Below are 18,748 nucleotides of genomic sequence, written 5' to 3' on the forward strand. Positions count from 1 at the left end.
TTATTTGTAATTTGCTTACCTGCAAGTAATTGCTCACTAAACTGCTCATGCTGGAACTGCGACTTGGGGGCTTCCATAAATATGCTGAAGATCCAAGCGAGGACAACGTCCTCCTGTTGATCACATGGTGAAACAATACGTAAGAGAAGACTAAGCACATACATACATGTCTTTCTACTCCTACGTGTAACATTTGCCTAGTTATAACTACCACATACAAAAAGATATAACTATGACTGGTGTGTGGGCCAACGACCACTGAAGTTGACAAAAAACAAAATAGGGGTATCAAAGGCACTTACAAAGGATTATGGGGTTGGTAGCCGTGACTTCCCAAATCCTCGTGAACCAATGCAATTTAGCTTTACAAAACAGTACTGCTACATGGTGGGTGCTCAACCAGGTGGTGGCAGCATGCAGCCCTGGAAAACTCCCACTGATGGACATGGATCTAGTTCATACCTAGAAGTTTTCTTCCACACTTTGAGGTGGAATCAGGCCTTCTGTAGTGACTGCACAATGGCATCTCCACCACTGCTGCAACTGGCAGAATCCTTGGCCATTCAGTCACTCGGTGACTCAGCTCTTGAAACAGAAGGAGCTAAGAACATATCTTCCTGTGTCTGTGAAGATGGCAATAGCTTGGGATTGGGCCTAAATTGCAGTTACTGGAAGGACTCCATTACAGACTTCCGTGAACTTCAACTCTTATACACAAAATATATTGTATTACACAGTATAGTGAAGTCAAAAAAAATAGCTTGATAGCTCAGTCATAGACTAATTATATTGAGAAAGTGTGTCCCTGCTCTAACACGAGTGTTCCTACCTTCAAGAGCAGAAGCTTTTACAGATTCTGCAGCAGGTAAATATTTTATGCAATGAAGTGTTGCTATCTTACCTGGCAAATGCTGGCCAAGCAGCATCTAAATCATAGCCTCGTGATGCCAAGTCAAACTGAACATCAGTGAGCTCATACAGCTGACCCACAATATCAGAACTCATTTTGGAATTCAGAAATGGACTTCTTGCATAGTACCAGTCACTTGAAAACAAAAAAAAATGAAGTAGTATTCATTCATAAGTAAAAAAATAAAACCATCATTATTCACTCTTTCCCAGATAAATCATAACACACTATATTATATGTAAGCTGAAAACAAAAAACATCCTATCGCTCTAATGTGAATGAAACAAAACAGATTCAGTGAAGCCCATAAAGATATCCTTGAAGGAGTCCCTGCACAAAACATTTTTTGCTGTAGTGCTTGGGAAAAACACTGGCAAGACAAAATATTTGCTATACACTGGATAATCACATAGTAAATACAAAAAGCACACACATAATATGTCAATAATGGACAGAAAGCAGCAACCAGGGTTAAACACATGGTGCATACAGCTGGCTTTTTCTAAAAAAAAAAATGGACCTTGGATGGACCTTGCTAGTGTCCATCCAATTAACTATGAACTGTCTTTGGTGTTGCTTAGCCAGGGCCAAGCTTCTCCTCTGAGTAACAATCCATGTATATATGCAAGTGTTTGTACAAACACAACCAAATGAATCCTCCCTTATGATACACAGCACAGATCGAACCCCTGTACTTCAATGCTTATAAAAATGCAACCTTCTAAACCCACACAAAGATGCATCACCACCACTCACTTCACACACATTCAGCTGTAACAACTTTCAACATTTACCAGCCTAAGGTAAGTATGAACCTGTGACCCAGGCCAAAAGGTCTGTTATCCTTTGTATCCAATTACCAGCCCTCTAAGCCAACGGTTTGGAAGGGTTTCAATTTCTTTCAATAGCTACTGGGTCATGTTGCTTTTTCATACTGAGCAAACACCTATTAGTTAACGAGGTACTTTGCTGTTCACCTGGTCACCTTGGTGTTCATAAAACATTGCTGCAAGGTGTCTGCTAGCCTTTGGTGAACCAGAGAGTAACGCAGAAATGCTCTTCCTTTCCCAAGAGACGTTCGTAGCTGGAACAGATTAAAAAAAATTAAATATTGTTTGTAATCACGTAGGGAGGCTTGACCAGTACAGTCTATATACCTACACAAAAACCAAACCAAAATAAAACAAACAAAAAACCACACACAGTAAGCCAGTAGCTATAAAGGAAGTAATAAGAACTGCCACTGAGAGACACCTTCCCCCAGTACTGTTGTTGGGAGGAGTTTTTTTTGAATGACAAACCTATATCTTTAGCTGGCTGTTGTCCACTTTATAAAGTAAAAGGCATCACAAGAGCAATAAATATTTTCACGTATTGAGTACAGGAGTACCTACTCTGTTAAGGGCAATTCCCAATATAATGTAAAATCTCATTGTGCCCAGGAAAGCCAGAACTGACTGCTTAAGTAATTTAAGCTGTGGATGGCCACATACACATTAGGGCTAATCTAGTCATAGAACAAAGATGTACACATATACATGTATACATCTCCCTGGAAACAACAGCCCCAAAATATGCAAAAAGCTTTTCTTAATACTTAGCTATTAAGTTGATAAAATCTAGATCTTACTTCAGACCAAGACTAGCTGCATTTAGTGAATCCCTTAAGAATTGTCCAAAACAAAAACAAAAAAACCACCAGAAGCCACTCAACTAACCCTACGCTTATTCCTATTGATTTATCAATATAAACAGCAATTCCTTTTTTATGCATGGAGATACTAGAACAAATTGCATGGCAAGAGAAGAAAAGGAAAATATTTACATATATACAGCTACCAGCAGCCAAAGAGTATTCAATTAGGAAGCAAAACCATGCCACGTCCTGCTAGAGTCCTGCCAGAGTACAGCAAGGCATGCCGTGTCTGGTACTGTCAGTGATTCTATGCTGACTGCAAACATTGCAGCTAATGTAGTAGTGCGCAGAATGTATGGCTGCAAAGATTTGGAAGGCTGTGTTTCCAAAACAAATCACCCTTTGAAAGAAAGGCAGAAAACCAGAGCTCACTGCTCACCTAATGCCATCAAGGACAATGCTCGCTGTATAATTAACAGCTGGCCCTTTCCCAGGGTACTCCTACTCCTGTTTGCTTCCTTGCTCTGCCTCTAGCGTATCAAGCACCCTAATAGTAGAAGCGCTGCAGGCAAAGCAGAAGAGGAGGCAGTATGCTGTTAAATGTATGAGCTTTCTTAAAAAGCAACTGACGTTACTCTTTCCTCCTTGTTCACTTTCATCTTTAGAATTCAACAAGTATTCTTCAGTGAATAAACAAATGATATTTGGAAACCTTTGCATTTTATCCAGCCAGGTTCAAATATTGGCTGCTGATTTCCACCTGTAATGAAGGGGAACAACCAACATGTTTCTCTGCTATCTGTCATTTCATTTCAGAACCTGAGTCTGCCATCTCAGTTAATATCTCAGAAGTGGTTGACCGGTATTTTTCTTTGAGCTCATTTCCTAAACCACAAGCTTACACAGAAAGTAAAAAGAAGTCTTCCACAAGCTAATTTCTATGGCTGCAAAGAAATTGAAAAAGTAAATATCCTTCTCCCAAACAATAATTTCTGATATCATGCAACAATGGTCAGAGGTACTAAAGAATGAGGAAAGAGCAGAACCTTTATATATGACAACATGAAGGTATTATCACAGGCAACTGAATGTTGAAGGCTACACCTTTATAGAGAAGTCAGGTTGGCTACTGCTGCTGAGAGTATAAAGGCCAGCTGCTTCAGTCACAGGACCTTTCCTGCAACTGCAGTCACTGCCCTTACTTCTCCCGTCTTCCTGGAAGTAGTGGAAAACGAAAGCCCAACTTCCACTGCTCCTCTTCCCAGTAATAAAACAAACCCAGACCTTCCTTGGCTTGTTCACTTTGGAACAGCAGAATTCAATGCTGCCTGAGCTACTGAGAGAAGTGAGGGAGGGAATACAGACAGGCTCTGCTATAGTATCATGCATATAGTATCATATAGTATCATAGTCATCCTTCAGATGACTCAAGACAACATTATCTGTAGCTGCTGCAGAGGAATTATTGAGAGAATTGGTAAATCTGCTGTAAATAGTAACTTGCTAATACAAGTTAGCATTGCTCATTGATAACAGAACTGAGTGTCAGGGCAACGCTGGTTGGCACCACCACCTCTTTTACTCACAAGGAGAGTTCTCTTTAAATGCTTCTAAAGACTAAAGACAGGATCAGCACAGGAAGCTTCTCACAACACTCATTTCACCCACTCCTTGAGTTGAAGATGTAACATGGCTGTTACAAGATTAAGCTTTTATTACTGCATCTAATAAAAATAAAGCGTTTTGTCCTGTTCATGTCAGCTTACCCAAGGGGATAATGATAACCACCCTGAGACATTACATCACGATTCTTGACATGATGGAACAAATTTGAGTAAGAAGATGAAAATCTACTCTCAGTTACTCCTCAACTCTACTGATTAGTTGAGAAAGTCTTAAGAAAGGTCAAACATTGTGGTTCTTTCCTTTTACACTTGGAGCAAGTCCTCTCTTAAGCTGTGCTTAAGATGCAGGCTCTACCATTGATATAATTTTTCATTTCTTTTTTGAGAAAATGGAACTTATTTAATGAAAAGGTATGGCACAAACAGAGATAAATAGGACCATTCATTTGTGTAAGTGATCTTCAAAATAAGCAACAGACTATCCAATCCTATATAATTTGGTACCGTACCAAAAAGATGTATAACCTTGCATTTTTATACTTTACATGAGAACTAAAAAAAACATTTCCAATATTTTTTTCCTGTGTTAAAAGTAATATATTTTTCTGGTTTCTCTGCTTTCTGAAAATACATACCAAAACACAATGCATGTACTGTGATGATTAACTGATCTACTTACTTCTGTAATAGACTTGACAAAGCGGATTCCATCATTAGCTCCTTTTACTTTTGCCAGACAGTCACAGAAATAATCCCAGTAGTCTTTTCTGTTCCCCAGCAATGTGCTTTTTTCTTTCTGGTCAAACTTAATCAAAGAAAACAGAAAGCAGTAAGCAAAACTTAAATAGAAATATAGTTATGTACATCTGCTGTAGAATTGTTCCTCTCCCACCAACATCTGCTTTCCTGTCTCCTTATACGTATTAGCCAACATATTCACAAAGCAAAGAGACATTGTACTGCACTGATGCAATCCAGCAATTACTAAAGATACTTTACAGACAGTAACAGACAATCATGTGTTGGTTAAGCTAAAATACAGACATCCATTCAACACTGCTCAAATAAAGATTAACAGCAGTTTTAGCAGCTGTTCAAGAGCAAGGAACTGACAGTCAGTTGCTGAGACCGCTGCAATCAAGTGTGGCAGTAACACAAATGCCCATACCAGCACAATCTGCTCTAGCAAAATCATACTCGGAGCAGTGATGCAGTAAGGGCAGCTGACTGCAGCTTGGAGCAATCAAATCTGAAAGGATTTCTTCAGCTTCTGCTGAATCCTCGGCAACCCAATTAAAACTACCTTGACTAGATTAAGTCTAGTTTAGCATGTCTGTGTTGCTGTCAGTGGCATGATTACAGTATATGTAGACATAGACAACGTGAACCGAATTTCAGTTTGCCCAGCATCGTCCCCTTTCACTTAAATTTTCAAGGATGGCCAAAAAGCAGCATTCCAGATTCAAAAACCAGCCTTTTGCATTAAGCTTTCTATACAACAAAAATCAATTTCCACAACGAAATTGCTAAAAATTCTGTAAATTACTCTTACTGTTATATCTGCACCATCAGCTGCTTACTAGTATTTATTTTGCATTAAAATGTAAAGATTTCATTACCATAGCTTTTCCAGGATAATTTAGAAGTGTACGTCTTCAAAATCAAGCTTAAATCTTTCAGATCAATAGAGAAATGCTGTACAATCTTCAGTCAACCTGCCAGCACTGCCTTTTGATTACAATTATTTACTTTCACTTGAAATATGTACAATGAACTGCACACATTTCAGTCCACTTACTGGAAAAAAAAAGACTCAAATGGATACTTACGACTATTTGAGTTAAACCCCACATACTGAAGAGGCAATAACAGAAAACAAGGCCTAGCTTTGACAGTGGGTTACAAATTACACACATCACTTTTTACCTGTAGAAGATACTCAAGCTTGTAGGAGAATTTTTGCAAGTTGACACTGTCATCTGTGATTGGCTCCCCTCCTTCTTTAAATTCTTTACTTAATTCAGTAACAGCATCTTTAAAACAAGACACAAAAATGATTAACTAATGCTAGAGATACATATGACTGAATTCATAAGCAACTCAGCAAACAGATTTTCTGCTTGGACATTATGCGTGTGTATTTAGTTTCCATCAATCAAATGTGTTAGACACAGTGCAAAAAGCTTGTTGAAATGCTTGCAATTTAATACCACCTATAACAAAAACCAGAGCTCAGGTTACATCAGTCTGCCATACTGAGTTATTATTTCTTCTTCTTAAAAAGAGAACCTCCTCCAGACACTATAAAAAAAGTGGTGACAGTTGTTAGCTGGTTCTTCGGCAGAGGAAAGAGAAATATTTTTTTGACTGTCTCATGCACATTAAAGTTTTCCTATTGCCACAGGACAAACAGAATTCTGATTAGAAAGGACAAAGCATGTAATCTGCTAAAGGGGATCAGTAAAACGGCAACAGTTGTTCAGTCAGCACATTTATCTTCTCCACGCTTTATTCAGGAAGGTTCAGCTTGTGCTGCTTACAAAACACAAATGGGAAAATAATGTACATGAAAATAAGAACACAACAACTCCTCTTACCTAAAACCTACTCCCATAGGGGGTGAGCAAAACTCAAGTCAAAGCAAACTCTGCTGTCTCCCTGGATGCTCTGGCCACCAAAGCGTGCACTTCTCAGCATCAGAAGTTAATGATTTTGAATGTGCTTTCCACTTGGTTTTGTACTTCTTTCAGGTGCCTGAGTGAGCCTTAGCTCCCAGTCACACTCAATCCCCTTTGCAAATTAATATCTCTTCCTTTTAGCAGGCACACAGATTTTCTTACCTACAGGAAGACCTAGATTCCTAGCTTTGGTGCATATTATACCTTACATTTAATAAATATGAAAAGGAAAAATATCTGGATCTTGGTACAGGCAGCTGATTAGGACAGAAAAAGAGCAGAAAAATGGTTATGGATCCGCTGCCAATTCTGCCTGCAGCAGAACTGCGGAAAATGAGACTGGCTACTGCTAGTGGAGGACAAGTCAGATGCACAGAAAACGTGTTCCACTGCAGCAAGAAGAGCAGATCCAATTGTCCAGCACTCTCCCTCTGGGTCTCCATTCCCATTTTGGGTTGATTTCCTGTTTTTTTTTCCCTTCCCATATTAGGAGAACTCAATGCCAGCTTTTCATCAAGTGACGGTCTAAATATCAGCCCTTCTCCTTCTCACAAGAAGTCTTATAACTGCATAGTTCTACTCATGCAAACAAAGCCCTAGCTCAAACCATGCAAAAGAATAATTTTAATTTCACTCTGCAGACATTTTTTTTTAATTGTAAGGCTTATTTGTAATAGTGCACATTTAAATATGCAGGATTTAAGAATTTAGGATTCTGAATATTTTTTTTCAGAAAAAAACAGTCACATCTGTATTGAGCACACGGCACACCTGGAACTATGTTGTTAGAATTGCTGCACAGAAGTGCTATACAACTTGAAGTACAGTTCCTACTCTCTGTTACCTAAAACAAGAAGGATGCAATCCAGCATATAGAACAAATCTGTCAGCATGATACCTTGCAAGTCCCTGATAATCCGCTGCAGCTGGCTTTCACCACCAGTTGCTGCCATCTTGAAAACCAAAGAGGCTCCCCTTCTGGGCTGTTAACCTTTTCATCCATCTAGATAACAAGAGCAGAGTTCATATCCTCGATGACCACCGGGCTGATGGAGATTATTCTTCTCTGTGACACTTGCAACTCTGTAAAATTCAAAAATAGAATGCAACTCTTTATCATCTCAAATGAGCGTAACAGAGGTGCTTTGGCATTTTAAATCCTGGTTAGTAATGAATTCTCACATTGCCAACTCTTTTCCAGAAACCTCCTTTACGTTTCCTTCTAGATTTCACTTTCCTTTTCAGTTATTTCTGTTTCCACCTTTCAAAACTACTGAGCAAACCCCAGAGAGCAGTTTTCCCTCACTGGAGTTACGACACAGTTAGTCTACAGTCCAGCTCAGGCTGGCATTTCACACAACTCATCTCATGACTCTGACGGAGGTTCTGATGACACGGGACTTTCCCTACGAAAACCCTCTGCCCGACCTTTCCTACAGCCTGCAGAGTAAAAAGATACAACAACATCGCCATTTCAGGGAGACTTTCAAGACACAGCCTAGCCACAGGTCGAGGTGTCCAAAAGTGATACGTGCCTGATCCTCTGGCGTTGGAGGATGTTTTTTACTCATAAGAGCTAGCAAAAGGTTTAGCACTTGAGATTGGTTTTAGCACGAGAAACACCTTTCATCCCTCCTCAGAACCCCCTGTTCCCAACGCATGTAAGAGGATACCGCTTTATTTTAAGCTGTGACAGCATTCCTGGCTGGGTGAATATACCTTGCACATCAGAACATCCACCTCCCCTGCTCAGAACAATGATGAGTAAGTTATACCTAGCACTTGTGAAGAATTACTTATTCATTAATGAAAATAAATGAATTAAAGATCAACTAAAAGCCTCAAGCGCTTTATTAACACAACCGTGCTTGGTGATCCAAACTTCCAAACACTCATGGGAACAATAACTCAAAAAAGCCACATGGAAACTGAACTACACAGGAAACTTATCAAGTGTCTTGTCCTCAAAGGTTGTACCCAATTCTGCCTGCAATGGCACACCCAAATTTTCAAGCAAGCCTAACACCTGAAGTACTGAACCTATAGAAAATTTGCTGCTACCTTTCTGTGCTTGTTATCATTCAAACTGAACTACAATGAAATTGCAATTACAAAATAAATTAAAATTAAATTAAAATATGACAAGCTTTTGAAATGCAAATGGCATTATACCAAATGATCGTATTTCCTCTCCCTTCTCTTTCTTACACCTCCAAATTAATTAAAATGGCATTGCTCAAGTAGGTGTCTGGACGGATCCAAAAAATCATCCTTCTACTCCATGTATCGAGGTATCATTTGGAAACTGCCCTGATGCAACCCTGTTTTTTTTTTTCTTTTCAATACAAGGTAGAGGTGGTTCAAAGCAAACCTTAAAGCAAGACAGAAACATGGTAAATATTAAAAAAAAACAAAACCCTATGCTTACTAGCGTGTTTCTCTCAATACCTGCGTTTTGCCACCTGCTGGTTTCATTGCCATATTTCGATGGCAGCCGTTATGTTAGGACACGCCGTTGTGGGGACGATGTGCTGCCTGGGAAGGGCCTCGGCCTGCCACATCCCCACAACCGCGCTGGTTTAGGGAGAGAAGGCCAGCACAGGGTGGTCCCGCTGACCTCTTTTCAATGCACCAGACGCTTCTGGCCAACCTTGGCAAAAGGTAGAAGTCTTCAAAATACTGTGCTCTTCCATGTGCAATCAAAAGGGGTTGCCAAACACATTTTTTTTCACTGTAAATCAAGAACATCACGTACACAATATTCCTATCTTGACTCTACTCGGTGACTGCATAGACCCCATTTCCTGGTAACTTGAGTTTGGATACCGATGAGAAAAACTAATAACAAAGCAGTGAGTCAATGTTTCCTCTTCTAAGAACACACAGTAATATCAGCCCTATCTGTTCAGCCCGGCAACCGCTACCCGAAGCTACCACGAGCAGACCGTGGCAAGCCACAACACACGGCCAACCCAAACGCCCCCCCTCGCACGACAGGAGAAATGGGCAAGGGGTCCTGCTCGTCCCTCCTGAAGGCCAGAACGAGCCCTGGTGCAAGGCTCCTGAGGCACAAGGTGTGGCAGGAGAGCTGCAGGTGGCAGAGGTGGGACGCTGATGTTGGGCCCGTATTTTACAACAGCCAGCGGGGAGCGGGACGTGGGGCACCCTGGGGCTGACGGGAGCAGCTCGGGACCTTGCAAACGAAGAACACACATCTTTATTCCTGCTAGGATCTCCTCAGCAGAATATGTGAGCCCTGAACAGAGACCACAGCTCAGCTGGAGGTGCGTGGCTGCACAGCCCGCTCCTGTCTGCTCGCCAATCCCCCTTTCCTCGGTACAGGTCTCACCGTTTCCCCCTTCTTGCATCAGCTCCTGCCCGTGAGCTCCTGCCCATTTACTCCCTTCTCTTCTCAGAGGTGAAGGGGATCTTTCAGCCTGGTTATAGCACTTTTCTACCTGCCTTCTTCACTGCTCATCGGGGAGAAAGGTATGTCTCCTGTCCATGGTCCTTCCAGGGATGTGCCTAGAAAACGCAACACATCCCACACCACAGAAGGGTGCAGAGCTCTCACCTCCCACTGGCAAAGAAAGCTGACAACGCACCTGAACTGGTTTCCTGAGCTTTCAGAGTAGGAAGAGCTTCTGCAAACACCCGATCTAGTCCTTCCTGACCACAGACATTTTGCTCAGGATTGTTTAGGGCACGACCCTGCTCCTCCAAGCATTTCCTCTCCTATTATGTGTGTCTGCAATTATCTGCCTTGTCTGAGCAGCATGACACATGTGTGAGGCACAAGTGACCTGCTTTGGGTCAAAAGCTTTTTAGGTGATGCATCACAACCTCTTATGTAATAGCATTTGACTACAGCCATGGGCATTAACTTGTAAAACACTGCAGTGCTGTAAAGGACTCAGTGGAGTTGCATCAAGGACCTGGCACCGAGTACGGCAGCGAAAGCAAGACGTCGTATGTCACCAGTCTCCTGGGCTGTGCCTGCTGATGGCTGAAGATAGCTGTTCCCTCTCCTGCTGGTTTAAGTACCCACCTGTGGGCGAGAATCTTCTTTGCAGAGGAGGCTATCCTGGAGATTAACGAAGGAAGCAGAAAGGGAACAGCCCACTCACAGGAAAAGACTTAGTTGACAATGAGTGGGACAAAGAAGAAACAGCAAACAAAACTTAATGACTGTAATTACATTGCGTAGTGGGGTGGCTACAGTGACCTACTTTCACTCTGATTTCATAAAATCTCTCTCTGTGTTACTGTGGGCATGTCCGCATCTCCAGCAGCTACAATTTTTTGAATCGACTGGTTGATTTCAGCCAACCTTGGCAGAATGCAGAAGCCTTCAAAATATTATGCTCCTCCACGTGCAATCAAAACGGGAAGCTGGGAAGAACTCCACGAGCAGTTTCTCTTCCCTGACCAAAAGGCTGCAGAGAGACCTTGGCTGCAGCCTGACAGCAGAAAATGCACCCCTCAGCCAAGGGCCTTTTCAGTGCACACCAAGAGCAGAGCTCACACTGCAGACCTGGGGTCATCCTGCTGAAAAACACATCAGATCTGCAAGACAAATTCATTGGAAGCCAAGTCCCTAAACTGCTTACAGAAATGTTTTATCTTAACACAACTTTTCTGGTCTAGCCACCCCAAACACGGGCACTTTGCCACGTTTCCCTTACAGAGAGAGATCTCCCGTACAGCGATCACAAGACCTTTAGTCATCTGCAATTCTATACCTGTTGTGCATTAACACTCTGTATGACACAAAACAGGCATCGAGGATACCGAGCCAAATCGTATGTCCATGAGTCACATTAATTTTACCTCTACTATTCCCTTGTGTAGTGTGAAGGTGATTTGTCCCATAAACGCGGATGCTGACCGATGATTGTGAGGGACAGTTCTAGAATATGACATAGAAGACCAACCCACCTGGGCACACAGTGGCTACAAGACACACAGAGAGAGGAACACAAGGCAAATCTCACAGCAAAGATGAAAGAAGAACTGGGAAAAGAAAGTCCGCCTCCCGGGACCGCAATACCACTGATTTCGTTAAAAAATTTAATTCCAATAGTTGTCTGGAAAAAGCACTTTGTACTTAGATATTGCAAGAAACAGAGTCCCAGTGGATTTTACTATAGCTGTGCTGCTAGCTTTTTCTCATCTGGTACCATTCAGGCACCTGCACCTCCATTATATTAAGCTGAAGAACTGTTTGCTGCAAAGAAGGGTCTGAGGTGAGCGGCAAATTTGAGCATGCATAAATGCAGCTCTGCTGGGCAGCTCAACCCTTTGTGCTTCCACGCTGCACATAAAGGTGTGTGAGTGACCGATGAAAGGCACACTGGGCCGCACTGGATCAGGCAATTGAAAACAAAAGACAGGCAAAGCGCGAAGGTCAGCTAAGGTTTCCATTCTGAGTTTTGAAGCTCAGTTCCCCTCTGAGAAGTGAAATTTTCTTGCTAAATGAATCTTCCCCCTTCGCTTTCTACACCAACAAACCTTCGCATTTCATTTACAAAAACACATTTTGAGGAGTTTTTTTTTTAAAACTTCTTTTAATACTTCAAACAGGTGGCAGGAGAATACACTGCAAACATACATGGCATTCCCACCCCCTGACACCACCACACACAAAAACCTTGCTTTGAAGTGTTTGGGCGTATAAACATTTAGTAGTAAAATGCATATTGCAAAAAATACATGTCCAGAAAAAAAATAAAAATCAAAGAGTGTCATAGCACTGGGGAACACAGTTAACGAGGTGAAGTGCACAAAAACATTCACGTCTTTGAGAAAAGCAGCATGTTTACAGATAGGGGTTCCTTACGGTAAAGCCCTTTTTGTGGGTCGGTCCTTGAGCTCTACAGATATTTTTACAATGTTTTTCAGCCCAAGAATACAAACTAATGACATTCCTAAAATACCGCTTGCAACCCTAACCTGACTGTCACAAATGAGTTGGTAAAGTTTTGCAGTCTCTGTGCAAACTTCACTGTGCTATGGACAGCTGGCTTGCGTTCTCGCCCTACTTTATTCCTTGTATTTGACAACTGTTCTTAGAAAAAGGCCAAAACCAAGCAACAGATAAGGGTATACAAGTGGCCTGATAAGAACTCCATCAGCTAGAGCTAATTTTAACCCTCTGTGGGGAAAGCTAGCAACCCTAACAACCTTTTTTAATGCTGCACCTACTGAACCAGGCCTCCACTTCAAGGCCTCACTTATACCTGGTTAAAGTATCACATCCAGCATTTGCCAAAAAGGACAGACACGTTAGACCGCGTGTTTCTTAGTTTAGAGAATACAGTGCACTGTCTCTGATATTCTTCACGTTGATAAGCAGCAAGGTGAACACAAATCACCACTTTTCGGCAGCCAGAAAACAAGGATGAGCTTGTATTTATCCCACAGAGACAAGCCTGTCTCAGCCCCATCCCCTGACACAGAAGCTGCCCGTTTGAGGAAGCAGTCAGTTCACAAAGAGAAGAGTGCTCCTCTGATAACAGGAATTGCACCAGTATCGCTCTTAACTCCTCTGCCCTTATTGCCTAGGGCATGCCACACCTCAACCCATGTCAGGAAAGCTACGCAGTGCTTACTGGAATCTACGAGTTAACCTATTTCAATAATAAATACCAAATATCAAACCATAATTTTGAGAATAATACCAGATTAACCTCCCAGAGACTTGCTTCTCCTCAGCTGCTCCAACCCAGTTTCACTCCCCATGGGGAAGCACACCCTTCCCACCGTAAGTGGAGAGTCAAAAAGACAGGTGCCATTCAAAAATGAGAAGATTTTTCCCACTTTGCACCCTCATTCTTCCAAGCCACTTTCCCCATGAGCCCATGTATCCTCCCTGCTACAGAACCTGCCCTTCCTCCCAGTAACACACCCAACTATTTGCATCTCTCTTACGTATTCTTCAAACCAGAGACCATATGCTTGGATGCTACTCTGTTGAGCATCATAAAGATACCTGTACAAATAGAAAGAGTAGAGGACTTCCAACTGCAAAGTAGTGCTAATGATTTACGATGCTCAACTTGCTTGCTGTAGGAGCTTAGGATCTTCCAAAAGTCTCTTGTTTTTCAGGTCTCCCAAGCTGGCCTCTGAGAAATGGGTGCCGCGTTAACTTCCACAGCAAGCTTGGCCTGACTAACGCATCATCTCAGGCACCTCTCAGGCTTGGGGATAGTTAAAAGCAACAACCATTACACCATAACTCTGAGCTGCCTCCACTCGAACGGGGGCTTTCCTCTCAGCAGGATTTTTTACCTCTGTGTCTACCGGTCCACACTGTCCCTCCAAGCAGAGATTTCAGAAGCGCTTGAAAAGGCTGCCTCCAACTAATCGTTTTGGGAAGCGCGGCAGGTGGGTGTTGAGAATTGCCCGTGTGTAGCGCTCCATCTGCCCTTCATCCAGCCAACAGCAGCGGGAGCTCCCCAGGGCAACTCCTGACCTATTTGTAGTTCCCAGTGTGAACAAGCAACAAGCAACACTGAAAATTACAGGTTCTGGCTGCACAATTGCAGATCAAACAGGAGGCAAGCCCATTAAGCAAACCAAGCTGAGACAACCCAGGCTGACTGAGTGAATCATGCCACCCCTTGGGCCCATAGCAAAAATTCCTGTTTTCTTCCCTCTGCAGCAGGAAGTATTTCCTCTTCGCCCTGTTGCCTCCGAGTTTCCCTGTAATGGTGACCATCTGGGGAGAAGGGAGAATTTCAGAGTTACAAACCCCAAAGATTTAGGAAGCCTTTGGAAGCGGAGCCCGAACACCACTGCTGCCTCTCAGCCTGCTGGGGACAGACAGGCTCACAGATGACGCAGGCTGGGCTCGAGCCCAGTAATTCGGGGATCGCCTGATCCAACCCGCTCACTTTCAAAACCTAAGCTGGCTTGCAGCAGTAGCAAGACCATCCTCCTTCCCAGCAGTAAATTAAACGTCATGGTAGACACACTTGCGGATTAACTGTTTACAAATATCCTGCTTAGACCACAATATCATCAGCAACCACAGAACACTGTGATGGACAAAAATATTAAACCAGAGGGAAGGGTGTAAGAGTTAAGGCCACGTGCAGGTTTCACGGGGTTTCCCTGCACTATGATACTGAGACAGTGTATATAAAGGGTTCTTCTGCTCCTTCCACCATTGTTACAAAATGTGGTGCCTTCTTCTGAACACATTCGGATAGCATACTTCAAATTACTACTAATATGGCATTTTTGGACACAACCAACCACCACTCCCTGAACAAACCGGAATTACTGCAGGCAAATATGAAAAGGATACAGACTAGATTCACACTGAAAAAAAATATCTTTGTACTGGCAAACCAAATATAAACATGGTGTGTAAATAAATAAAAATAATAATGTGTAATAATAAAACCACTCAGGGCTCTTACAATTCCCTCTACTTCAATCATCTAAACAGGACCTAAAGAATACCAGAAGGGTTCAGGGTTTGTTTCACAAAGGGGCAACTGTAATTTTTAAAGGTAATCTACTAAGAAAAACAAACAACCCAAGCTAAAAACAATTTTCAGCACTGCTTTTCCTTAAGTCCAATCTGATAATTTCTGCAATTTTGCAGGCAAACACTTTTAAAAATATATTCTAATAGTGTTCTTCCCCACTGACCAAGTCTTAGCAGACCAGGCCTTCAGACATTAGGACAAATTCCTCTTCCTTTTATGTAATCGTCCAGCAGTGGAGAGAGGAACTGCAGATATAATACACCCTTTCACTATTGTCAGCTGGTGCACAAAAGAGGCTCCTGTATACAAGAAAATAGGCTCCATAACTAATTAACTGGCTCTTCAGAAGTACCAAAACCACCCACGTTCACACAAAACGCTGGCAAATATATATACACTACAGCAAGAAGAAAAGCAAAACCAGCTTGCGCTTGTTTTTCACCATAGGTGGCTTCGATACAACTTTTTAACAGCAGTGCAGTCTTCTACACATAAATGTTTGGAAACATTGCTAGGAACATCTGGAACATCTACATTTAAGCACTCCCAGGAGGATCCCCGGAGGACCTTAAGAAATTGCCTTGTACACAATATGTGGAAAATAAAAAATACACTACTGCAGGACAGTTTGTCTCCTCTGCTGCACAACCTGCCGCCTAACACCAGAACTGAAAACAAAAACACCAACAGAAAGCACGCCGCCATGTTGCTGACAAGTCCACGCTGTGCCCTGCGAGTTTAATCACAGTAAACACCCGCTTTCACTCTTCAGAAGTAAAAAGATAAAAGGCCTGGGATTCCTCCTCCTCTGTTTACACTCGAGAAGCAGCTCAGTGCAAAGGCAGAGGCCGAACCCGGATCATGACAGCTGCAGCCGACCCACTCCGCACGCCAAACAAGCCTTTGCGCTGGCAAAAATCAGCAGGCAGCTCGGCACGACGACGACAACCCATGGGACAAACAGCCGGGGCCCCAAATTCCTCTACAAGCAGCTGAAGCAGCAAGGGGTCTGCCAGCCTGCAGGCTGGGGCACAGACCCTCCGCAGAGCGACCGAGCACCGCAGGACGTCTACCTGAGGAGAAACCCAAGCGCGAAGGCTGCCCACCATTTCACGCAAGCCTCCTCCAAAGCCCACCGCTCGCTGTGTGTCGCGGGGAGCGATGTGTGCCGGAGGGGTGCCGGCATCTGCTCTGGAGACAGGGGCCAGTGCCAGCAAAACCCTCCCTGTCATCCGCCAGAGATCTGCCGACACAAGGACAAGCGGGATTAGGGCCGGGGGAAATATTTGTCTCTGTCAGCGCTTCGCAGCCGGTGAGGGCACACAGCAGCGCAGCGGGCGTTTGGCCCTCGGGGAGCAGCGATGAGGGGCCAGGGGAACCGGGTGGGTTTGTTCGGTGTGGGGGGAAAAGCGCCGTGTTTACGGTGGCACAAAACCACCACAGCTCCAAGTGGGGCAGTGAGGACACCCCCAGCACCCGTGCCTGCACGCTGCCCGGCGCTGCCTCTGCCCCACCGCCCAGCCCCGCCGTGCCCGTGTGCGGGGACTGCCGCCCCCCCGCCGCCCCCCGAGCTCACCCCGCCGCCCCCAGCCCTGGCAGCCACCGAAGGGGCCGCATCGCGGCTCCTCCCCTCGGCGCCGGGCCTCCGGCGGCAACAAGTGGGCGCCGCCGGAGTTCCCTTCCCCGTCCCGGCGGCCGCCGCCGCCTCTTCCCCTCCGCCGGTACCTGCGCGGCGGCCGCCATGTCGCGGCCAGGCCGCCCGGGGACAGGCTCCGGCCCCGCTCGCCGCCGACTACAAGTCCCGTGAGGCCCCGGGGAGTTGGCGGCGGCACCGGGACGGGGCCTGGCCGGAGAGGAGGAGGAGGAGGAGGAGGAGGAGGCTCGGGAGAGGCCAACAGCGTGAAAATAAAGGGGTTTAGAATGTGTTCGGGGGGGTTATCGCCGCTATCCCCAACGGCTGCAGGCTGGGGGTGGTTTCTGGTACTGTCAAGCAAGGTCGCCTGTCAAGAAGTATAATTTTTACATAGTACTCACTGTCACTTTTACTGCAGCTCAGTATTTTTGTTTGTTTGTGTATGCGGTTTGTTTGTGTACGTACCAGTTCATCATGGACTTTGCACGGACAACTGAAGTGAATCTGAAAGTCGTGCTCGATAAAGCCAGTAAGTAGCAGATTTCCCCTTTCTGTTCCTGCTGGGGACAGGAAAACACTCTTCCTACAGCGCTAAAGTGTAGGAGGCCACATAACGTAAGAAACTGGGAGAACACGGGTGTGAAACTGGAACGTAGTATCACTTCCTAATGTGGTGCTTCCACACCTTGTCTCCCAGCATAAGCTTCTCCTTCCACAAACAGTTTATTTCTACTCTTTTTTTTTTTTTTTCCAAACTTGCACCCTTCACTAACCCATGATCCTCTGAAAAGAAGTTTCTTTCACAGTGTCTGAAGTTGGCTACAGTGTTTTTGTATTTGAAAGGTACTGGAAAATAAGTTCTTTTCCTTTTTTTTTTCTTTTTTTTTTCATTATCATTAACTTGCTAAATAAACGATTTTAAATAAAACTTGTGATCAGTTTGTCATCAATTCTTGCCACAACGCTTCTATTAATGTCATAAACTTTAGCTTTGGCAGACGTAAGATCAAAGCATCCTATTTTCAAGACTATAAGGAAATACAAGGTATATGTAGTCACTGACATGCCTCCATCATTCTCATTTTTTTCATCCTCAACCTAAGGATGACTAAGTGACCTTGAAGTTTTGGTGAATAGCCTTCACCTAATGTATGATTTTAAAAAGCCTGAAAACATTTTAATGTCCTCAGATGTGCAGGTTATGGGAGCTAAGCATGTTTTGGGCACATGACTCATGAAATGCAGTGGGATGTCTTACATTGCTCTGAAGCAACATTCAGGCTGACTTCTCAGCATGCTTTGCCACGTCATGCAGTACACAACCAGGAGCATCTGCTGAAAACAAATGTTTGTTTTCCATTGATCAGCAGGCAACTGGGTCTTCCAAAATTAACGTTAGGGTCATATGTTGCAAATAACGATTAATCAGATCCCAGATAATTTCAGTGCAGTGGAGGTTTTACATATTTTCAAAAAATCTGTGTGGTTTAATTTCTCACATATAAAGAAGTAGAATGGATCGCTCCTGCTTTTTAATTATGTAGTGGCAAGCTACTTTGAGAAGTATTTAATTATTAACATTACTTACTGAATTATGATCTGTTTATACAGACATCAGTGTCTACAGAGAAGAGCACCCTGTTTCCAACAAAGTTCATAGCTGACCAACACTTCCTTAGAATTTTCTGCATATTCTAATTTCTTAGCAACAAAGGAGTTTCAAGGTTTTTGCTTTTTGGAAGACTCCCCAGAAAAATAAACGCATTTT

General features: G+C 43.5%; 1 protein-coding gene across 5 annotated transcripts in view; it reads right to left on the reverse strand.

The window, feature by feature from the left end:
* FYCO1 (FYVE and coiled-coil domain autophagy adaptor 1) overlaps positions 1-17,866 on the reverse strand; it is a 52,066-nt gene extending 34,200 nt beyond the window's left edge. The window contains exons 1-7 of one of the 5 annotated variants that reach the window (XM_083825004.1): positions 17,073-17,866; positions 7,748-7,932; positions 6,098-6,204; positions 4,851-4,976; positions 1,888-1,994; positions 902-1,045; positions 20-113 (exon numbers count right to left, since the gene is read on the reverse strand). In XM_083825004.1, the coding sequence (XP_083681130.1) occupies positions 20-113; positions 902-1,045; positions 1,888-1,994; positions 4,851-4,976; positions 6,098-6,204; positions 7,748-7,802 (633 nt within the window). In that variant the 5' untranslated portion in view covers positions 7,803-7,932; positions 17,073-17,866. Of the gene's footprint in view, positions 1-19; positions 114-901; positions 1,046-1,887; positions 1,995-4,850; positions 4,977-6,097; positions 6,205-7,747; positions 7,933-8,031; positions 14,118-16,420; positions 17,042-17,072 lie in introns of those variants that run through there. The other 4 variants (XM_083825008.1, XM_083825007.1, XM_083825005.1 and 1 more) reach the window with 4 other exon arrangements.
* Between the last annotated feature and the right edge of the window lie 882 nt (positions 17,867-18,748).

Source organism: Anser anser (assembly GCF_964211835.1).
Source record: "Anser anser genome assembly, chromosome: 2".
NCBI lineage: Eukaryota > Metazoa > Chordata > Aves > Anseriformes > Anatidae > Anser > Anser anser.